This window comes from Thalia democratica, chromosome 5 (assembly GCF_965202585.1).
Source record: "Thalia democratica chromosome 5, ktThaDemo2.hap1.1, whole genome shotgun sequence".
Lineage (NCBI taxonomy): Eukaryota > Metazoa > Chordata > Thaliacea > Salpida > Salpidae > Thalia > Thalia democratica.
In genome coordinates this window covers 76,186,139-76,211,093 of record NC_139169.1, presented here as the reverse complement: position 1 = coordinate 76,211,093, position 24,955 = coordinate 76,186,139, and the positions used below count along the sequence as shown (strand labels likewise).

Genomic DNA, 24,955 nt, shown 5'->3' with positions numbered 1-24,955 from the left:
TTGAATAAAAACCTATTGTGACATTTTAAAAATGTTTTATGACAGGTTTTGTAGACGTTTGTTTTTTAAAAACTTGATAAAAACTAAAATTGTATTGAGAGATACCCGGGAAAATGTCCCTGAACCGTCTACTTAAAAGAAGTGGTCCCGCGGACCCCAGTGGTATGCCAGCAGTGACCACAGCGAGCAACAACGTCAGCGTGGCGACCACGGCGGCAGCTAAAGGAGGCAAGAGCCCCGAAGACATAATAAAGGGGGAAATACAAAACATATACAACAAACGTGAGAATGTGTTGTTTTGACTTTGAAATATAAAACTTTGATACTGAATGTTTACAATGGGCTTGAGAATTTTGTCTCGTTTGTAGCTTTTGTTGCTAAAAAAGTAAACTTTTTAAAAAATTTTAAAATGTATGGAACCCTTTTTTGTAATTTCTAAATTAGATTCTTTCAGGTTCTGTTAGAACTCTCGAAATTTATAGTTTATTTAACTTAGTCTTAGTTGACTTGCTTATTTGAAACATGAAAAAATTTTTTGGTTTTCAAAAAACTTACAAACTGATCTAGTTAATTATCTAACTTTTTGTGATGAAAATCACCTTTAACAAGGTATTTTCAAAGTTCTAGCCACAATAACAAAAACTTATAAGTACTAAACCTAAAAACTTTAAAATATATATGCCAACTAAATTTGAATAAAATTTATATATTTGTTTACCTTTGCCCTAGTTAGTACTTTTGTTAATCAAAAAACACATGTTAATTTCAACCAAAGAGAATTCTTTGCCATAGTAAGCCTTTATCCGTAGCATTTGGCTTGTTTACTGTAAGCTGTATATAGCATAGTTTTATTTTATTTGTAAATAAAATATTTTGTTTCGTAATGCACTTTTTTATCAGAATGTTTGTGGAATCTAAAAACAAAACTATTCTTATTTTACTGGTTTAAACTTCAAACTTATACAACAAGCATGAAATTCTAATAGTTAATAATTTACTTCGTAAACGTTTCAGGTTTAAAAAGTTTGTTTCGCTTTAATTTTTTATTCAAATTCAACAAAAAAACTGTTCCTTCTTCAAATTAGTTGATACTAATTCCAATAGTACCGGATTACGTATAATTGCTTATAAAAGCCTTATTAACTTCATTGAAAACTTTTTTTCCGTGATATGTTAACTTAAACAAAAATGTTTTTTGTATCAATAAGTCCAAACTACTAGTTTTTTACCAACATTACCGGCATAGGTATAGGCGTTCATAAAAGTCTAAAAAACTTCAGTGAAACATTTTTTCTGTTGAAATTTAAATAAAAAAATATTTTGCTTTCTCAGTGATCGTGCTATTTACTCTTAAAAACTTTTAAATTCAAACAGAACTGGCATACGCGTTGGCTTTAATAACGATATAATACAAATAGAAAACAGATTCACTACTCTTAATTCTATTAAAGTTTATTTAAAAGCTGGTTTCTACTGTATTTTATGGAAACTAACATAAATAAATAAACAAACATATATATATATATATATATTGCTGTACTTGGTTTTCAACATTCAACTCACATTTCAAACAGTGCCTGCCTACGTGTGGGTGTTTATAGCGATCGGGGCCGGGCTGGTGCTGCTGTGCGTCATGTACTGCTGCTGCAAGAGGTGCTGCAAGAAGAAAAAGAAGAAAAACGAGAAGAAAGGGCTGAAGGGGGCCATCAACCTGAACTCGGTGAAGAGCATGGGCAACAGCTACAAGGAGAAAGTTTGTTTGTTAAAGTTATCAAGTTGATACTAAGTTACATATATATACATATGTATAAATATATTTCATCTGTATGCCATGGGCAACAGCTACAAGGAGAAAGTTTGTTTGGAATGTTGAAGTTATCAAATTGATACTAAGTTACAAAAAAACAATTAACTTTAAATTTTCTATGGTTGTAAAAAACACGTATAGTTGTTTTAGTCTTGGAAACAGCTAAAATAAAAACGTTTTTTTTAATGTTCAAGTTATCAAAATGAAATTAAGTTACAAGGAGACTAACTTTAAATATGAATTTTCGATGATTGGCAAAAAAGTATCATGTAACTGTTTTAGTCAGGGAAATAGCTAAAATGGAAAAGTTTTTTTTTAAACAATGTGCAAAACTAAATGACTAGTTTTCAAACAATTAAACAGTTTTCTATAATTAATACCGGCATTTTGAATATATTTTTTTATCGTGGAAAACAGCTACAAAACGTTTTATACTTGAAGCATATCTTAAAGGATAAAGTGAATAGTTATCGTGCAGTTAATTTAACATAAGAACAACACAGCTACAAATGAAACGTTTTGAAAATTTTTGGTTCTGCGTACAAAAAAGAATTTTAAAAATATTAGCTCTATATATTCTGACTTCTTTTTCTGAAAGTATCACTTATATTTTTATAATGTATAGAAAAATCATAAGTTATTTCATTCTTTATCAAAACGTACCAAACGACAATAGCATCAAAATTTTTTTTTATCAAAGACTAAGTAAGTTTACAAAGTTTAAACAAGTATGTTATAATTTTTCTAAGTATTATGTTTTAAAACTTTTCTTGCTTATTAACTTCTACCAATGCCAAAACAGTAATTAAATTGTTATAAAAATTTTAAATTAATGAATTTTTGTAACGAGTCCAACAAAGTACGTAAATCTTGCAAATGAAATAGAGGGTTTACGGATTTGAACTTATTTTGAATTTAGACATATAAAAAGCAAAAAAGATCAATACAAAGTAAAACCGATTTTTTAGTTATAATTTTAAAATATGAGCAACAGCTAAACAGAAAAATATTGATTTGACATTTATATTATTTAATTATGCAACAATGATTTATAATCCTATAAGCTTGTAAAGAACAAAGTAACTAGTTTTTAACCTCTCATTTTTAAAGCAAAAGAATATATTATGAACAAAAAGTGTATTTTTTTTCGGTTTTAGAACTAAATAGTTTTAATAAAGATGAATATTAAAAAGTGAACATTTCTCACCGACTAGTTTTACAAAAACTTTACTAGAATTTTTTAATCTACAGAAAAGAACGTTTATTTTTATTATGGCATAACATTATTCATATAAATAAAAAAGGTTTTTTCAAACCATAAAAGTTAAGCCAAGGCATTAATTTCTATAAATAGTGAGATAAAGTTTTGTATGCAAATTATATGTGCTAAAACTTTATCCAGCCTATGAGGCTTACTTATGCCAAAACACTAATTGAATCGTTATAAAACCTTTTGATTGAGGAAATTTTTGTAAAAAATCCAAAACATACGTAAAATTATGCAAATAAAAAGTATTAAGTTTACGGATTTGAACTTACTTAGAATTTTGAGTCGTGACGTATGTTAGAAAAAGATTAACGTATATACAAAATAAATCTGCATTTTTTTTAAACCTAAAATATAAACTGAAAACTTATGTTAGAATATATTTCCATAATATATGGTTTAAGTTTAGTTATAAGTTTTAAAGGTTAATGAAGCTTAAGTAGGTATTGTTTGGTTTGTCATTTTTTTTTTGGTTTAAATAATATTTGTAAGTAAATACTTAAGAGTATATTAGGTATAAACGTAAAATTTTTTTATTTTTTATGATCAAATAATTAGCTCAGTGAAAACTAAGTTAAATCAAAAGAAATTGAACAATAACATTATAATGCTAGTATGAATATTGCTTTAATAGTGTGTCTAGTTTAGAAGTATAAACAATAAAAAACTAAATAAAATATTAGAAAGTTCAATTAAATTAACAGAAATTTTTATGGCTAATAATTACTAGATTTTTAGTATAAAACGAAACAATTTTAGAACTTATAACTAAATTTTTAAGTATCTAAAACAGACTAGTCACATTAAAGTTCATTGTAAAAATTTGAAACAAGATAAGATAAAAAAATCAAAAACTAAAAGGATATCAGCAAGTGTTTATAATTTTTTTATTTTTCAATTTGTTTTGTAAAGAATTTTTATAGTATTTTACAGATAGTTTTAGTTAAGGTTGTTGTCTAGTCAAAAAATGATAAAGTAATTAACAAAAGAGTAAATTTAAAATGCTTATACTAGGTTTTTTAGCATTAACATATCAATAAAAAAAATTTTGCAAAACTTTTAATAAAACTAACACTAACGGAAATTAACCAGTTACTTAAATTTAAGTTTCCAACACTTTAGCAGAAATTTTGTTTGGTTCTTATTTATTGTACAATACCTATACAAATAAACATACTTAAAAAGAAGGTAGAAAAAAAAATTTGTAGCAAATTTGTAAACATTTTTTTAGTAAGTCTAGTAGCCTCTGCTGTAAGTTAATGTGTTACCAGTAAAAACAATTAATAATAGTATAATATGATATTATTAATTAGTTTAACAATTTTTCTTTTAACCCCAAAGGTTCAACCAGATGTGGATGAGTTGGAATCAGGAGAAAAACAGGAGGAGGAAAAGAAATTGGGAAAACTGCAGTTTTCTTTGGACTACGACTTCCAACAAAACAATGTAAGATTTTTGTATATTTTTATTAGGAGGTCAGAAAAATTACAGTTCGCTATAGACTAAAATTTTCAACAAAATAATGTCAGTTTATTTTTGTTATACAGGTACATAATTACTAACAAATTGAGATTTTAACTAGTTTTTGATAAAATATGTCGGTGCTAATTGAAAAAAACAACATGAAATGTTAATAGTAGTTATAAATATAAGTAAGCTTAAAGATATTAACTTTTATTAGCTTAAGAATTTAAAGGAATTACATTCATTAATTATATGTTTTTCTTTAACTGCAGTTTTTAAAACGCAATGAAAGTTTGTTAATAAAAAAGAAGCAAGTATTTTTTTTTGATTAATGTTTGTTTGTGTATATAATTTATCAGAGCTATAAAATGCTTGGCTCTACTGATTTGAACGGGACAATATAAATATGTTATAAACTTATTTTTTTTTCTCCTGATTTGAAAATCTTTTGATTGGTAAATTTTACAAAACAATTAATTTTGTGTCCAGAAAAAAACAGCAAGTAAAAAATTATTAGTTTTTCCTTCTAGTGTTTTATTGTCCAGTGTTAATCAGGATTTTAAGGTACTAAGGTAGAAAGACTTGATATAGTTGTGCTGTATTAATTAAGTTTAATATTTTTAAAGTTCTCTTGCCTGTTGAGTATCAATAAGTTCGTAAAAAGGTTTTAACGTCATTTGATTTCAACGTAAAACAAAAATTACAGCGCAATAAATTAAACCGATCCTTTTAAAACGAACGTTTCAATAAATAAAGATTACGCTGTAAACAATAATGAAAACATGTTAAAACATTTCAGCGAAGGGATGAAAAGTCAAATTTTACTTTGAAGCGCCTAATCACATTATTGCGAATTTGTTTTTTTTTAGCTGCTTTCTGCGAGTGCTGAGATTTTAAGGCACCGAATTCTTAAAAATCGATACGTTACCGTTCTAAATAAAACTTTCGCGTGCTTTCAACTCCATGATGTTTGATTTAACAGTTTCATTTTTGTTTTAAACTTTTAAGCTTAAAATTTTAAGTTTCTTTGCAAATATGATAGACAAAATACCGAACATTGAAAAATGAATTACAAAACGTATAAAAATGTAAAACTTTTGCAGATAAATATTTTAAAAAAAGTTTAGATAAAAAATATCTAAATTTTCTTTCAACTTATACGCTCTGATTTTATCGTTTCATTTTTATTTTGAATTTTAAAGTGTAAAATGTTAGATTTATCAACAGATATAAACAATACAAAATATTCAATGAACGTTAAAAAGTAAACCCAATGAAAATATTTTTGTAATTTAGAATTAAATTTAAAACTAGTCGATTTTATGATAAAAGTAACAATATTTCAATTCTATATGCATAAAAAAAAAAATTATATTGTTTTGTCATCACACACAAAGTATGTAAACTATTTTTGAAAACTTTAGTGTAAAAATATTAATTTAAAAAAAGTGTATTGTTTTTTTTTTGTTGAAATGGGCTAACTTATTTTAAATACAACAAAATATGTTTATTTAACTTAAATGATCGTTAATTTTTTATATACCTCAAAGCTATCGAAAAAACCTATTATGTTAAAACAAAACTGTTATGTTAACAGTTCTTACTGCTTAACTGCTGGGTGTAGTACTAAATTAAAGTTTTGTTTTAAAGGGCATTGAACTTTTAAATAAATTTTTTTTTTGTTTTATAATTTATCAAAACTAAAAAAAAAGCATTACCTTACTAATAAATAATTTAATTAAAAATTGTCTATACATTACAGTTGACCGTGGGAGTAGTGCAAGCTGCCGACCTACCTGGAATGGACATGTCTGGAACTTCGGACCCTTATGTAAAAGTGAGGACATTTTTTTATAATAAATTTTAATTAACTTTTTGTCTTTAAAGACTTTCATGAAAGAAAGTTTTTAAACTGTAAGCAATGTTTTGTTTGTTTGCGCTATTTGTTTGAAGTAGTTGCGTAAGTTTAAAAATCGTCACAAAGCCGTAAAATTTGTCATTTTGTTAGTTTATTTGTGAGTTGTAAACATACGAAAATGATTACTTTATTGATAAATAATATTAAAATAATATAATAGTTTTGCATTTACTTGCAGTTTAAGCTCGATAAAATTCGTTTAAAAATTTGATAAGTTGTTACAAAAATGTTGAAATAAGCTCTTAGTAAACATAAGGGAGTAGAAAACAAACAATTCAATTTTGTTTGTTTTTGGCGTTAATAGATGACTAAGAAGAGTTTACGCACTGAAATTTTATGTAGCTTTTATTGTATCTTAAATTACAAAGTATAAACTTGAATTGTTATACTCATTATCGCTTAATAAAATTTTTAAGATGTGCTGGTCTCATCAAAACCTTTTATTTTTAAATTACAAAACTTGCACACTTGTAAGTTAACTGCAATTTGTTTTTTTTTTTTTATAGCTTTACTTTTATTAGAGTAGGCTCAATAAAGTACACACCTTAGTAACTTTTCAATCAAGCATTACTAATAGATCAAATTCCGCAACCTCGGATGGCTTTTAAACTAAAAGAAACAAAACTCCTAAGCTTCGCACTGCGTAGCCCGATTTTCGACTAAGTCTTACTTGCGCGTTTTATTCCAGCTCACCCAGAGCTCGCATGAATTATTCAACTTTTCTCTGCTTCAGCTAGAGCTTCACCTTCGCCTCTGGTTTGAATTAGGGTTTGGCGTGTCGAAAAAAAGCACAGTTTTAAAAGTAAGCTCACTAAGCAGTGAAGTAAAATGCTTGTCAGTAACGCGCGGATTTAAATATTGTTTGTTGTTAGTTTCCTCAGGTTGTTTACGTTGATATTTGGGTGCTTTTTTCAGGTGTACATGCTGCCAGACAAGAAGAAAAAGTACGAGACCAAAGTTCACAGGAAGACTTTGAACCCCGTTTTCAACGAAACTTTCAACTTTAAGGTTAGTAAATTTTTAATTATCACGTTATTAAAAAATTTAAAAGGGTTTAGTCAGGTATATCTAAGGTGCTTTCAGTAAAACTTTTGATTAAAAAAATTACAGTTTTTGGGCTTGTTATTTTTATTATATGTTATAAATAACGTCAGTTTTCTTTTTAATTTTATTACGTTACGTTTCACTAAAGTCGCACTTTGCCTAAAAGCCATAAAATGACGTACATTTTGAACTTTACGACGATTTATTGTTCGGACGTATTTACTGTAATTTCCTAGTTGGTACAACAGTTTTGTTTCTTAAAACTAAGTTTTAAAATAATACTGAGATAAGAACGAAATTTTGTTTAACAAATTAACACTAATAAAACTATGTAAGTAATTTAATTATAAGAATTATAAGCTTATAAGAAACTTTATTTATTTTGCCTATTACTTAAGAAATGTGTCAAATATTTTATACCCAAGTTTACAATGAAACTACGTTTTTATATTTAAGCATAAAAACGTACTTGCTGAACTGCTCAAAAAGTTTTATTCTTTAGTTACAACTGTTTTTTGTTTTCGATAAAAAATAATGGTAAACTAAATATTAAAGCACATACCAAATTAACAATTGAATTAGATAATCTAAAGTTATTTTGTACAGTAGACTACTGCTTAAGTACGCAAATTGAACCCGACCAAAAAGTGCGTACTTAGCACGGGTAGTGCGTACTTTTTGACAATATAGTATAATATGAAATTTAGTTGTTTGTTTTCTTTCTTACAACTAGCTACCAAATAATTAAACCAAATAAAAAGTAGTTTTATTTTAATTAAAATTTGATAAATAATTCAAGTCTGCAAAAATTTTTAATATATTTTAAAAGGATAAATTTTCTTATAAAAAGTTTCTACATAATGCTAGTCAAGCTAAGTTTAGTTTAGTTAATACATTTACTATAATTTTTTATTAGCTAAAAAGTGTTTGATTTTTTTATATGAAAGAAAAACTTTTCAGGACTGTTTTTGTGAGAAAGTTTATATCAGTAGAAACATTTATAGTATAAGTGCACAATGATAAGATGCTCATTAATTTTTTTTTAACTTTAGTTTTTTGTTGTTGTTGCTTCTTTTTATATGTTTATTTTGACTTAATAAAAATTGTAACTATTTTTTGTGGTTAACTAGTTTTGTATTATGTCACATTAAAATTAGCCTTTCTTTTGCAGATATTCTGAACGTTTTTGAATAAAAAAAATTTAGAAATTTAAAAAAATGGATGGAAAGCGCCAAAATATGACTCTATGGAACAAGTATTTAGAAAAAATCTAAGTCTAAGAAAATTTAATTTTTTGATCTTTCTAGGTAAGTGCGTACTTAAGGCGAGGTGCGTACCAAAAAAAGTGCGTACTTAAGCGGTAGTCTACTGTACCTACAACAACAACCTCTGTTACACTTTCTTTTTTCGTTCTACATACAAAAATAATCTTGTTTGAAAATAAGCCTTTAGAATTTAATTATTAATTATCTTGAATATAATCAAACGAGAAACTTTTACGTTCTATGAAAAACGGTTTTTGTAAATTTGAAACAAAATGTTTAAGGAAATCTTAAACATAACATAAAAGTGTGTAATTTAATAAAACTAACTTTTCAGAATTTTTATATATTAGCTTTAGAGATATTCAGTGTAATGTAATTTTGAATAATATAATGATCAATTCCCAAAGATATATTATAACTAAAAACAAAATAATTTTATTAACAAAGTAGTTAGTAAAACGACTGATTTTTGAAAACTTATTGTAATTTATATACTATTTTTTCTTTATTGTATAACCGTGTTGATGTTTACGCTTGTATAACATGAAAAAGTCATGCAAATACTCGTATCTATTAAAAAATTCAGTAACTTAAATCACATACACCTTACAACTAAGTAGGTCGTTTAAATCTATTGTCAGTAATTTATTTCATTCGTATAATGACTTAACTATTTTTTTAGCAACCAATTAAAGGTTCGCACAACTATAACTGATAATCATAATAAAATTGTACAATTATCAAATTGTCAATATAGTTATAATTTATAATTATATTTTCTATTTTTTTTTTAAACTTAACACACAGATACCGTACAACGAGATAGGCAGCAAGATCCTGGTGCTGGCAGTTTACGACTTCGACAGGTTTTCCAGGCACGACATCATTGGCGAACTGAGGGTGCCCATGAACCAGGTGGACCTGGGCCAGGTCACCGAGGAGTGGAGGGACCTGGTCTCCGCCGAAAACGACAAGGAAAACGTGAGAAAAGCCATTTTGTTTGCTTTTTCGTTTTGCCGCCAAAACTTAACGATTTCGGAGTTTTGCTGTTGAAATTTTATAAATCTCATTATTAAGGTTATTATTCAAAAATCTTGAATTGTAATAGTGAATTAAAGACACGATTTTTAGCTATCACTCAAAAGGAATACTAGTAAGTAAGTAGAACGAAAGTGTGATAAAAGTTATAAATAGTATATTAAGGTATAGTTAAAATATTTATATCAAATTTAAGATGTTTACCTAGCCAGCGCACAAAAGTAAGATGGTGTGGAAAAATTTAACTTAATTTAAAAAGTATTTGAATATAAACTTAAGAGCTTAGTCTTAAATTACAACTTTGATTTAGTGTTTTGTTAGAAAAAGTTGTATACTTTAGTTGTGAAAATTTCTAGTTTTTAAAGACTAACTAAAAGCTCTTAAACTTATTTTATTTTATTTTTATTATAAAAACAACGTGTTATTAAATCTTACTATGCATAAGCTCGTTCTGTTTTAAAAGCCTAGTATAAAATGATAAAGTTTTTTAATGAGCTAATGTCTTTAGAAAATCCATTTATGGTTTTTATGCTTTTTTCTATAGTTTAGTTTAGAAAAGCTACTTAAGTCCTTAACTCTTAGTATGATTAATATTCTAGAAAGTTAAGTTTCGCCTGTTTTAGAGAAAGTTTTCTAATTCTTGTAAAGTTATAAGAATTAGACATGAAAAATGTTTAGGTCTTTTTTTCGTTTTCGTTTTTTGATAGATTATTGTAAAGTACCTATTTAAATAAACTATGTACTCAAAGGTAATCATATCGCTTATTGTAACCAAAATAAGCTTTTAGCTTAATGAAGGTAATACATTTTTTCAAAGTTGTTTGATTAGATTTTATCATATATATTAAAAAATTCCTTCTTTAAATAATTATATTTCTTAAAATTATTAAAAAAAGCCGTAATTAATCACTTTTAAATTAGAACTTTTTTTTTAGATCGATAGATTTGAACTCTGTATAAACATACAACAATCAAAATAAAATATTTATTGTCCTACATAGCCAATAAAACTTCTAAGCTATAAATTTTTTGCACTTTTCTGTTTTCCAATTCTTATTTCAACTTTTTTATTATGTATCAAATTTTATTTACTTCAAACTACTTATACTTTATTAAAATATTTGACAAATTAATAATAATTTTATTAAACATACACCAAAAAGTTCAACTAAGTACATTTTGTAAAAATTAATGACACATAGTATTTCATTCTGTATTAGTATACATTATTCAAACACAAAAGTCATATCGATTCTCCTACAAAACCTTTGAAAGTTTCAGGCAATAAATTTATTCGCATTGTCCTTTAAATTTGCGTATCACGCGAGGAAAAAGCTCGATAAAATTTTATGACCCCCTTGCTAAGGATACATATATATATAAATTCTCTAGCAGACAAATTTATTATTCTTCACAATGAGCTGAAAAGGGGGCAGCTTTATTTCCGTTTCTTTTGATACAAAAACGCGTATAAAAAGAGGGGAAAGTGTATGATAGTAGGTTTCATCTTATGAATATTAAATGTAATTTTCCCGTTGTCTTTTTCGCTTTTTTATTTCTTTCCAACGCAGTCTGGCTTATCTGAAAAGAGCTATTTATGAATATGAAATGAGCTTGAGCTTGTTTTGAATTTTATTTTTAGTTTTTTCTCGGAATTTGTTTTTAGAGTAAACACAAACGCCTACAAAAAATTTTTTCATTGTGCGTGAGCATTAAAGCATTTTAAATATTAAAATGACCCGAAATTATAGTAATCCAACGATTGTTGTGGAAAAAATAAAGTAACAATTCTATCAGATTTTAAAAGTGGGTATATTACAAGTTACAACATACTTGTTTGCAATTTATTTAAAAGTATTAATATTTATTGTTGATATTTAGGAAAAACTTGGGGATATTTGCTTCTCGTTGAGATACGTTCCTACCGCAGGAAAATTGACGATTATTATTTTGGAGGCAAAAAATCTGAAAAAAATGGACGTCGGAGGCCTTTCAGACCCGTATGTGAAAATAACTTTAATGCAGGTTATATAGCTTTTATTATTTATATTACAAATAAAGTTAACAATTATTGAACTTTTCCAGCTTATAAATATTGTCTGACAAATTTGAATTTTTAAAAGTTCTATAACTATTCGAGTGGTAATTTTATGTAGTTATCATTTTGTTACTCTATATTTACTTTAAACTTTAAATAGATTTTTGTTACGTTTTGTTATTTTTACAAACTAATATATTGTTTTTTTTATAATGTAAGGTAAACGCTATACAGAAGTAATGTTTATGCTATCCATAAGTTAATACATATGTGAATTATATAGAAATATTTTAAGTAAAAGAAATTTTCATGCACAATTTTTGTTTCTGAAAATGTATAAAAAAGTTTGTACTATTAATTTACTAATTAAGTTTCAATATTCAACCTTTTAAACAACAAACGCTTCAAACTTAATATTTTTTTAAATTTATTTCTAAAACATCTGCTTCCCACTGCACGAAGTACAGTAGTTGCTGTTGAAATTCGCTCATTAATAATAAATGAAAGCAGGTTGTTTACAGTGGTAAAGTTCACCTTTTCAAGCTAAAAAACTACAAAAACTTTTATGCTCATTTTAGTACACAGCAAAAAAGACGTTAAAATATTGCCCGGTTGTAAGATAACAGCTTGTTTAGGTTTTCAGTTCTAAAAATACTTTGTTTCTGAGTTTAAAATGTTTAATAGTTTGAAAAGAATCTAAAAGTGCACCAAATGATAATTTAGAACTACCTTTCTTAAGTTGAAACACAATACAGCAAAAAATGTTAAAGCATAACCAAAAAAGTAACACTTATTTTTAATGTAAGATGTTAATTTTAGATTTTTTTTTCTGTTACAAAGTTGTTTTTTAGTACGAGAAAAAGTACGTGTTACTAAAATGATAATTTCAAAATGTAGTTTTAATAAAAAAGTGTACTTAATTAAACCCAAAATATTTTATCAAAATTTTTTAAATAAAAGTTCAACCTTTATATAGAAAAGCTACACAAAAGTTAATACTTTAAATGCCAACAAAAAAGAAATCTATTTTATTTGGTCAATAAATACTAGTTTTAATCGATTAAACACGTCAAATTAAAAAAAATAACAAACAGTGTAAGCCGATTATAACATGTTGTGCAATTTTCGACTAGACTCGTACAAATTAATCAAGGAAAACTTACTTTAATTATTCAACTTATCGATTGTGTAATTAACGTTTAACTCTGCTAATTCACCGGATTAAGACTGAATTTCCAATAATCTGCTTCTTGTTCTTCCACCTTCACTTTTGATTTATTTTATTTCACAAGAACTCAAGTTGTAAACAAAAGTTTCTCTGAGTTGCTACAACAAATTATCAAGTTTTTAGTTTTTTTGATCCGTTATTTTCAAACTTGGCAGCAAAAAAAAGTTCGTATCTTCAAATTTTAGAAAACTTTTGCTCTTTGTTTGTTATTAAACTTTAACAATTTTCAACTTAGTTATAGGATTTTTTTAATCTTCAAATGAAAGTGTATACCCAATGTTTTAAATGTTGTTTTAAAACTTCAAAAAAAATATATTTTCGTTTCTAAACTTTGTTTTTGTATAGTTTTTATCACAAATTTTTCTAACAACCTAAGATCATGCTTTTTAAAAATAAGTATAAAGTTTGAATAATTCTTCAGGGTGGCAAACGACTTAAGAAGAAGAAAACAACAATAAAAAAGAACACTCTATGTCCTTACTACAACGAGTCTTTCAGTTTTGAAGTTCCCTTTGAACAAATACAAGTTTGTTCAAATTTTTATGTAGTTTTGTAATAAAATTGTAAAGAGATACGTATATTTTGAACTTGTAAACCAATATTATGATTTATTTTAAATATTTAAACAAGTTTTTCGTTACAGACATGTTTTATTTTCTTGCAAAAGCAAATAAAATTTTTTAAAACTTAATACAGAATTTTTAACATTATTAAATTATTTATTTAACCTGCTTTTTTAACATGTTGTTAAATGATCAAAACATGTGTTTTATGTAACAGAAAGATTTAACAATATAAGTTTGCATAAATCACAGTAAATTTGAAACTTAGCTGCTTTTTTTTTCATTCAAACAATTCCTGTTAGCGAGAATTTCACAATACCATACAAATATTATTAAACATTTCATAGTATATTATTTTTATCAAATATAAAATAATAATTTTATAAATATACAAAAACCTTTAAAGTCCGTTCTTTCAACTGCTGCACCTTGTTGAAGCTTATCAGCTTGGAAAATTCCAAAAAAAAAAAAATTAATCAACTTTCAGAAAGTCTCTCTGCTCGTGAGCGTGTTCGACTACGACCGGATGGGGAAGAACGACATGATCGGCAAGATACTGCTGGGATGCAACGCGTCCGGGACCGAGCTCAGGCACTGGTCCGACATGCTCGCCTCGCCCAGGAGGCCCATCGCGCAGTGGCACACCCTCCAGCAGGCCGAGGACGGTTAAAATGGGGGCAAGCGGACAGTTGTCGTGCCATTTTGGCGTTTTTATTATAGCTTTTTTATGGCGATTAAGAGAGTTTGTATATGTTGAAGCTTGATAACAGAGCTTCATTTACCTTCGTTTAAAAATTCAAAAAACAACTTTTTTTATGTACTAAAGCTTGAAGACAAATATATATTTTTATTTTTTGGGGCTTTAAAAAAAACATGTTTAGTATCAAATTTTATATATGCTTTGAAAAACGCTTATAGCTTTGAATGTAAACTTTGTTTCAAAGTTTAACTCGATATATCTATACATAGTTTTTCGATTTTGATGTGAGAGGATACTTTAATCTTGCATAAATACTTTTAATAAGCCTTTAACTCTATAATCTATAATCTATAAGCTTTAAGCTTAATATATATGCGTGTAAGACTGCTTGAAGAAAAATATACTAGATTATTAGTTCATAAAAACTACAAATAACTTTGATACAACAAAAAGCACAGTAAAAATATTTAACTTTGTTAAATTTTAGTTACAAAGCACTTATCGGATTAAAGTAATTCCGACACATTTTAACTTTTCTATTTGCTGTTATCATTTAAGTGCGGTATTCTTGCAATTGTTCGATTATTTAAGGGGGAGCTATATTTTGCAATACAAATAGTTTTGTAAAACTATTTTTGTAAATAGATTGTTTCATTTTTTATTCGTCGTTTTCACTTTTAGCTTACTATTGTGCATGTTTAATTTTACAAAACATTTAAAATAACTTTTATAAGTTTTAAAATTTAATGTTCTTGCTTATTATAATGTTTTATACTGTAAGAAATCCATTGATTTGATAGACCGTTTAAATAAAATATCTTAAAATTTCTTATTTAATTTTACTGTATAAAACTCTTTAAAATGTAAGTATTTTCTGTTTGTTAATGTAAATATGCATATATGTTTTTTTATGATTTATTAAAAGGAAACTTGCAAATTCTCACTCCATTATTACCACTATCAAATGGTAAAATTTGTAAATATTTTCTCTGTGTTTTTTTTCTCAATCATCTTTCATTTTTGTTTTTTAGAATTTTAGACGTAAAAAAATGTTTACAAATTTTAAAATAAAAATTTTAGTTATTTATGTCACCTTTATCTTTTGTTCAATAGCTTTGTTAACTTCTTATAAAATTATAAGTTTATTTAAAGAACTCTTAATAAAAACTATATATGAATAAAAACTATTTTTTAAACTGTTTTCTTTTTTTCTTACAAATGTAAACGTCGTACATTTTAGCATGTTTGTGAATTTCAACATACTTGGTCTTTGCACAACCATCTTGCTTAAAAGCAGGTGGTATTTTTTTACTGTACATTGTACTTGCAACAGTTTGTTTTTTGCTTAGAGTTTTCAAGTTTTGTCGATTTTTCACTCAAAACAGTTTTACATTTTTGTACTCTTGTATTTATGGCTCACACTTTTCGGTCTGTTACTTTTTTTATTGTTACTCTTAAGCTTTGTTATAAAAACTCACTTAATAAATGTCATACGTTTTTTCAAGGTATAGATATGATTAAACATTTATAATCTTGTTTAATAGATACCATGTATTTTTTTTGATTTTAAGGACGTTTGTAGTAATAACTTTACCTAAAACTAGAATTTTTAGATTTTTATATATAAAAATCTAGTTAAGTTAGTAATCAAGTAAAATAAAACATTGTCTACAGTTGACAGTATACTTTTTAGAACTAGTACTTAGCTATAAACATTTAAAACAAATGACTTAGTTGTGATGTTCAAAAAAGGTGTTTGTAAGTTGATGAATGTAAAACAAGTTTGGTGTTTGCAAACAGAGTTAAGGTTTCTTGCAGTGTTTAAACAGCTTAAATGTGTTATAATTTATGGAAACTAAACAGTGAAAATAAATCCTCAGATTTGCAACATCTAAGTATCAATCTTTATTATACATATAATAAAAATCCTTAACCTTTAGTCGACTATTTTTTTGACGTTTGCCTAATCATTGCCTTATATCAACTAAATACTAAAGTGAAAGCAGTTAAATTTATGTAAACTAGTTATTATTTTTAATAAAAATGTATGAGTCTATTTAAAACATAACGATCAAAAATAATAGCTTAACACATAATGACTACAACTTACTTTCACAACTTTTTTCCTTCTAACTAGTAGTCAGCAATTAAGACTTTACGCACATAAGTGATTAGTAACCGAAAACTTAAGTGGTGTATTTGAATATGCTATATGTTTTGTTTTATATCATGTTTTATGAATCTATATCTCAAGAACAAAAACATTCATCATTTATTTATCAATATCTGAAGTTAAAAGGGTAACTGTATGTACATTTTCATCAAAACAATAAGGAAAATTGTATCACTAACTAACAAAATTTTAGTAAAAAAAAATTAAAAGTACAATGATATTGTAACAAGTAAAATAAATTTAGAATTTAAAATTATTATTTAAAATAATTCTTGCTATCGCTGCAAGTCCAAAAATAAAAATTGCTAATGTACAATTGAGAAAAAACTCTTTGAATTGTGCTGATCAGTAAGACGCTTCTTCTTACAAAGTTCGACACCCAAAACACATTTTTGTTGCTACTTGGGGCAGTCCCCTCGAAAGTGATTTGGTACAAGTCTTTGTTTTGGTCGTAGTAGAAATAAGCGATGTTGCTTTTTGCTAGACCGGGTTTGTATGGTCTGTAACATTTGGCGGCTGAAAAATTTAAATGTGGGTTAAAAAAAGTTAACTGCGAAGCTCAAATAAGCACTCCCGTGATAACATTAAGGCAAAGGTCGGCATTAGCGGCGAGCAGAGTGTTTTCAGCCAACACAACTAGCAGAGTTATAGTCAAGCATGTAATTTATGATAGAAGCTTGTGAACATACATTTTTTGATTGTGAGTAAACCGTTTTCTACATTGTGTTTATAATGACTTTTATTCATGTTATTTAACAGTAGTCACTCGTGTATATTTTAATGATTTTTTTTTAATTTGTATGTACCACAAAAGAAATTTTTTTAATTTAGCACAGAGAACTTTGTAAGTAAATCTTATTCGTTCCTCCTAAAAAGCTGTCGACCCTTGCTCTAAAATAGTTAATAAACAGATATACATTAACCTTTTTTCGTAAACAGCTAAGCTTTATTTCAATTATGGTCTAAATCTAACGTTAAATAAATATGATAAGCCTCTACATATTGTTTGCTAATAAACTAACTTAAAAGTTAAGTTTAACATACTAAAAAGTTTTGATTAATAAAACTAAAAAAGTACTTTCAATTTCTAAACCCGTCTTCCGTGTATAAATAGAGTAAAAAGTAGAGATTTTACTATAAAAAGTTAAAATACTAGAACTAAAACGAATGAGTTACTGTAAAATTGAGCAGAAGAAAAAGTGTGTTAATTTTTTTTTTCAGTAGCAAGAATAACAAAAGCCCTTAACTTCCTTTTATCCAACAAATATAACTCTTTAGTTCTTATTTTCAGCATATTAGCTTTAAACCTCGTTTTTTCTCAGCCTTAGAAGTTTCAGTTATTTTCTATATATTTTGAGATTCTACACTACCTTGAAAAACATAAAAAAAAAGATATGAAATACTTATTTATAACAATATTAAAAGAGGTTTTTTTAGTTTAAGCATTTAATAATAGATATCAAACCACCTTCAGTTTCAGTAACAGGTTTAGTTGGAAAAATATCTTCATAGTTGTGCCTATCAGTAAGACATTCCTTATTACAAGATTCTACATCCCAAAACACATTTTCGTTTCTCTTTGGGGGAGTTCCCTTGTAAGCGATCTAGCACAAGTCTTTATTTTAGTCGTAGTAGAAAGAAGCGATGTTGCTTTTTGCTAGGCCAGGCATGTATGATCTGTAACATTTGGTGGCTGTAAAAAGTTTCTAAGATAAAGCTAAAACAAATTATATAAATAATGAAAAAAATGATCTTTTTTAAAACAAATGTTTTATAGTACTTATACACCATTTGCAACTTATTATTAACAGATTACTCAATTTGTTTTTTTTTATTTCACAAAGCTTTTCAAAACTATACTAGATTCATTCTCAAGTGGTAAATGTTAAATGAAATAAAAAAAAAAAAAATATTAGTAAACAGCTTAAAAATAACTTTAAATTATGACGTATGAATAGATTCAAATTGATACAAAATTTTAGAGATTTAGCAAGTAAAACTAAAGTAAAGGTATGTTTATTAATAAATTGTTAAAAATTTTTCTTTTTCATTTAATGCTATTTGTGTATTTACGTTAGGTCGCTCTTCCTCAATCAATGTTGATTCCAGGCTGTAGAGTTCGCTTTGTTTACATCGTTTCAACACTTTAAAATTTTGAACTATGACAGAGTTTTGACAGGATGTGCAATAAAAAAGATGTTCAATTTAACCTTCTTAATAATATGTGTTTAAACGGCTATAATTATTTTTTTTCAGATTGTCAATATTTGTAAAATTTGGCCTTAGTTGGGTTTTTTTATGAACTTCTTATTTTATGAGTTTGAGTTCACAATTCATAAAATTTATAAAAAAAACCCAAGTTTATAATATGTTTTTGAAGCGTTTTTTTTTTCCTGTATTTTTCCTAAATATTTCAACTTTAGCTGGGTTTAAGACAAATCTAAATTTTGTATGAGTTTTTTTTTTGCTATTTCTATATGGAATTGGGAAAATTAACTGTATAATAATGAAATTACTTTTCCTCACTTTTCTCCGGTTTGTCAAAAAACCTGGAATGCTGGAAAAACCTGAAATTTGGCAATTTGTGCTAAAAAAAAACCTAAAATTTGAGTATTTTATTATTTATCTGTAATGGATTATATTACAGGTTGAAAGTACACTATAATCGTACCTACAATTCTATATCGGATATAGCAGTTTTTAAATTTCATTTTTGTTTATTTACTGAATATAACAAATTACAATCTAGTCAACAACATATTGATTTGGTTATTTTTGTTTGTAACTATACAATAACTCTTAGTTAATCAATAATCATTCAATTGTGTACTTATAGTTACTGGGATGTAAAGTAGTACTTAAACAAAAGATAATAAACGATGTCATAGTTTAACAAACAGTTTAAAACAACTTTAAATAACAGTGAGTTGGATTAGCTTAAGGATTGGATTAGCTTAAGAATAAGTAACTAATTAATGTCTTGCATATAAAAGAAAATAATTATTGACTTCCAACAGAATAAGAAATTATAGAATGAAGAAGTTAGAATTAATTTTTCTTGTATTGTTATTTGCTTTTGGATTAATTGCTGTTACATCAGCAAAAACAGGTAGACTTTGTTGTTACTTTGATTTTTTCAATATTTTTTTATTATTACAATCTATAAAACCTATGTAACTAATTTAATTCTATAGTTAGTTATATAAAATGTTACTATTGATGTACTGATAAATTCATTGTTTCAATAGATAATACTAAAGCAATAAATTGTCTATAAACTGTTGAATATTATAATAAACTGAAAATTTTAAGTTGTTTTTTTTTTTTTTGCTTTGCACTTGATCTTCATGCAACTAATGCGCAACTTTTCTCCTTTTTTAATTATAAAAAAAGTCAATTTTAAATTAAACAAACATATACATTAGCTTTTACCAGAACAAAGACTTTCTACCTAACAAGTTTTTTACTTTCAGTGTACACAGTGCCGGACTGCGACAGTTATATGCCAGTAGTTTTGAAAGGTGACACGTTGTACCATGACAGCTAGATGTTTTGTGACTTTTGCGTCCCCAAGGGAACCTCAAACAACCTTTATGAGAGCCAAGAAAAATGTTTAACCCATCATTTAGGGGTAGTGTACTGGTATGGGAAGGCAGAAGGTGGGCCAGTAGATAGTTTGGATTGGTAAAACATAGAGTGTACAATTTGAAGTTCTTATTTATTATTTTTTTAAGAAAATAAATTTCTTTTCAATTCTGATTTTGCAATAAACCGTAATAATTGAAGAGTTTAATTGTTTAAAATAATTTTTTTTTTTGTTTTTTATTATTTTTTCAAAAAATATGTAAAACATGTTAGTTTAATAATTACAGTGCGAATCTAAAACAATCGAAAATAAACAACACACCGTGTTCAAGTCTAAAGAAATTATAATCGGTTTTACGAAATTGAACCTTTGTGCTACTACTTACTGAATTTTACTTATTTTAACATTGTTAAAAATGTGTATCTTATAAACAGCTACAACGTCTAATAAACTTATCTATCATTTAATTCAAAACTTCAGCTTGAAAAAGTTAAAGTTTTTTGTTAAGTTTTTCATATCAGTTTGTGTTCTCAAAATATTCTCAAAATTCTATCGTGCTATTGGTTACTTTTAAAAAGTAGTTTTATTTTAAGTTTTAAGACAGCAAAAATTTTGAAATTTAAATACCAATTAAATTAAAAGAAAACTTAATTTAAATCCAAAAAAATCAAAGTTCTATCCATCAATAAAAATAAACCTACCCCTATTAACCTTAACTGAACTTAACTTTTATATGAAAATATGAAGATAAGTAATGTAAAATTTATCCTTTTAATCAGAAAAAAAACAATACCTATAACAATAATGATATAGAAAACCACAAATTTCCTTCTATTTTAAAATATACTCTTTTTTTTGAATACTTGTCCAATTCTAAAACTGTAATAATAGAAAGTAGCAACATTTGCAAACACAAAAATTAAAATTTTTTTCTTTGATTTCCTTAACTAAAAAAAAGAAAGAGATTTTTTAACTTAAGATTGCTTGGAGCAGTTATCTTAGCTTACTATTTAAATGTTTTCTCTAAAGTAAAAACATATATAACTTTGTTTTTACATGTGCTTGCTAAAAAAAAATGTAAGCATAAGAAAATAAAAGTTTGTAAGTATTTTAAACTTAATTCAAAATAGTAATCTTAAAGAATAATCTTAAACAATAACCAGATAGAAAATGCTAAAACCTGGACTAAACTAATGTTACTGTTACCAAGCAAACCAACTTTCGAACAAAAAAAAAAAAGATATTAAATAATAAATACTACTAACTCCTTAAACAAAAGAAAATAGACGAGTAGGAATGGTTACTAACGACCTTGAGAATAACTATTTAAAAGATAACTTTTATGTTCATCCTTGAACTTTCCAAAATGAGTTATATTTTCCAAACTTAATGGTAGCTTAATCCATAACTTACTTTCTTGGTAGAATAATGGTTTATGACCTAATTTGCTGTTGAATCCAAGTAAGGTTTGTTTCTGAAGACCTTGTATGATAGTTATGGACACTTTTTACACTTTTGTAGTAATTTTTAAAGTTATCTGGTAAAAAGTTATTGTTAAACATAAACAGACCTATTTCATATAGATACATACTTTCAACATCTAATATCTTTTTCTTGGTTTTTAATTCTCTTACTTACACTATTATCGAATTTCTTATGATGTATGCATCTAAGAACTCGGTTTATGAGAACATTGATATCATTTATACATTTTTTAATTGCTCTTCTCCAGCACAACATTCCATATATAACATTAATCAGAAACAAAGAATTAAAGATTATATATAATACTTTTTCATTTAAGAAGTTTCTGGTTTTATATAATTAACCCAATGTTTTATAAATATAATATCCCTAAGAATAATTTTCTTCGCTACGATTTCCCCCTACAGATTATAAATTTCTATATATAATTTTTTTTAATGTGTAATCTTTTATAGTCAAAACAAAAGTTTATATATGTAAATTAATTCTCTTTTATTTTTGTGCATACTAAGTTGTATTTAATCATACAGGATTGTTTATTTGTAATTTGTTTAACAATGCTATTTTTAGTTTTATAATTTTCATTGAATGAAATTTGTTTGTTTCTTTTTTAGTGTGTATTGTTTCCAAGAATAAAACTCCAAGAATAAAACTGACTGTTTGTATGATCTCTGCAATATGCCTTATAAAAAGCAAAACGCAAAAATTATGTATATAAATAAGTGTTCTAGCCACCAAAAAAGTATTATAAAACAAATACCAAATATATAATTTATCAACGATTTAGTAAAAGATCAAGAAAAAAAAATACTTTTTTAATACAAAGTACAATTACGAGTTATTAATGAAAAAATGCGATTACAATGAAAAACTTAGTTTTGAAACAACGGAGCGAAATACTAAAACGAACAATAAAAATAAAAGAAAGCGTAATATAATTTGGTTTAACCCCCAATTCTGTAGTTCGGTCAAAACAATTATCGGAAGAGAATTTATAAATCTAGTGAAAAACAATTCAACAAAAATAACCCATTATCAAAGATCTTAACAAATATAATATGCGAATCAGTTATTCATGTATGACGAATTTATTATTATTAATGTTATTATTGGAGTTTATTGTGCAAAGATGGAATCGGGCATTAAAGCCTGAGCCGCTTAAACAATACACAATAAAAAAGAAATTACATTCAATGAAAATTATAAAACTAAACATAACATAGTAAAAAATTACAAACAGATAGTCCTGTATGATCAATATAACTTAGTATGCACAAAAACTTGGAGAGATTAATTAAGTCACACAATCAAAGGATTTTAAACAAAAGTAATTTAATCGAAAATCATTGTAACTGCGCTTGTGGCTGTAAATATGATTTAAAAGGGTGCAATTGCCGTTCGGAGAACATAATTTACAAGGCAACAGTTAACTCTGACCTTGGAAAGATGTTCGACATCGACTTATGCTCAACTCAGTTCAGATTTCGTTATGCTAACATAAAAATCTTTTAAAGGTGGTGTATACGAAAATGAGACTGAGCTTTCAAAGTGTGTTTGCAGCCTAAAACGCAAAAACATCGATTTTAAATTAAAAAGGGAGGTGATAAAAAGAGTACAGGTATAGCAGATGGTAATAACCCTGTTTGTAGGCTGTGCTAAAAAGAATCAACAGCCGTTGTGTATGCGTTCTAATAGGAAGGTTGTTTAAATAAGAGGAGTGAGTTCAGTCGTCTTGTAGACATATGAAAAAGCTCCTTTTAAAGTACAATAAATTTTAAAGTGTTTTATGGTCACTTAACTGTTGTTTTTTGTGAATTTTAGCTGTTTGATTAGTTAGATGGAAGTTTAATTTTTTTACCGAATTTTTGTAATGTACAGTATTCAAATCTTATGTCGTAATGTTTTTTGTTTTTTTGTAGAATTTTTGCATTTCTGTTTACCAAAGTCTTTTTTATATTAAATTGAACTAGCTGATGATTAAAGAATTTAGTTTTATGAAACATATGTACTAGTATCTTTAAAATCGTATTTTTCTAATAAACTTTATATATTTTCTATATATACAAATATATATAGTTTTGTAGATTAGTTATAGATATATATATATATATATACATAAGTATAAACATTTATGTAACCTGTAATTTTACTCTATTTTTTAATTTTAATATATAACTGTTTATTTTTATCTTATTACTTAATTTTTCTTATATATTTAGTAGTTTAACACTAATTTTTAGTTTTATTGCACAGTTTTTTTATTAATAATGACTGATGAAAAGTTAAAACGGCGTCCAATAAACTATAAGTTTGCAATGTGTATCTCTTTAAAATGGTTAGAAACTCAAATATCCCCTCTTGTACTTTTTATGATTTAAAACAAATTTTGTAACTTGATAAGTATTATCCAAACTTTTTTTTTTGTTCGAGTGTAAGAAAATTAAAAATCAACGATGCTATATTTTATTCTCTAATTATGCTTAGAAGGTCATCATTTTATATCTCTTAAGTTTCTTTTTTTATTAGATATGTATAAGAAAATACAACCTTGTTTTAGTTTTTTCAAAAAATTTTACATTGCTATGTAATTTTTCCCAAGTGTTAAAGAATTTTTCCCAAGTGTTAAAGTGGGTAGTAAGTAAAAATTTTGTTTAAATTTATTATGTATACTTTTTTTTTCACAAGCTTTTATAATTATAACTTGTTTATAACTATGAAAACAAAATTTCCTGTCGAATAAATATTATTATTAAAAAAAATATAATTTAATAAATTATGCTAGTTTTACGACACAAAAAATCGAGTTGTTTAGATTTAATTCAGTTATCGTTAGATCCTCAATGTGATTTTACATGATGAAATTTAGTTTATTTGTCGATAATTTATTGTAAACTAACAAATAAGATAAAAACAATATTCGTCGATTTGTTTGCTTAGAAGAGCAATAAAGTAGTAAGTAAAAGTAAAAAAAAAAGTTTAAAATTTAATATTTTTTTAAAGGAAATATCATTTCTCAACATTTACATAACTTTACAAGAGTTGGAAATTTCACTAAACATTTAAAGAAAAAAAGTTCAAAACCAAATAGTTTAAATTTGCCTACAGAATTTAACACAAAGATCATTATGATTATACATTTAAAAATGAGCTTTAAATCTCAACTTTAAACGAGGACTTAAAAAGCAGGTCAACAAGTTATTTGTTTATATTTAAAGCTTAATATTTCAAAAGTTACGGATATTTTAGTAAAATGTGTTTTTAAAAAATAAGTAAACCGAACAAGAAATATAAAATGAAGTTTTTTAAAACTAATAACTTTATTTTATTTAAACTCGTTTTAAGGCAACTTTTGTAAAAACTCTAGACAGTGAGAGCATAA

General features: G+C 26.1%; 1 protein-coding gene across 1 annotated transcript; it reads left to right on the top strand.

Moving 5' to 3' along the window:
• Window positions 1-90: 90 nt before the first annotated feature.
• On the top strand, window positions 91-15,113 carry LOC145836193 (synaptotagmin-1-like). Its single transcript, XM_082944011.1, has 9 exons — window positions 91-282; window positions 1,575-1,753; window positions 4,416-4,520; window positions 6,301-6,375; window positions 7,372-7,464; window positions 9,573-9,746; window positions 11,685-11,828; window positions 13,491-13,595; window positions 14,120-15,113. Exons 1-9 carry the CDS (start codon window positions 114-116, stop codon window positions 14,300-14,302), a joined length of 1,227 nt encoding a protein of 408 aa, XP_082800137.1. The 5' UTR covers window positions 91-113; the 3' UTR covers window positions 14,303-15,113.
• Window positions 15,114-24,955: the final 9,842 nt, after the last annotated feature.

Excerpts from the sequence above, each read along its gene's own strand:
- LOC145836193 (XM_082944011.1), top strand. The coding sequence starts at position 114 with ATGTCCCTGAACCGTCTACTTAAAAGAAGTGGTCCCGCGGACCCCAGT. Across the intron at positions 283-1,574 it reads ACAAAACATATACAACAAAC|TGCCTGCCTACGTGTGGGTG; the intron begins GTGAGAATGTGT and ends CATTTCAAACAG. Across the intron at positions 11,829-13,490 it reads TGAAAATAACTTTAATGCAG|GGTGGCAAACGACTTAAGAA; the intron begins GTTATATAGCTT and ends ATAATTCTTCAG.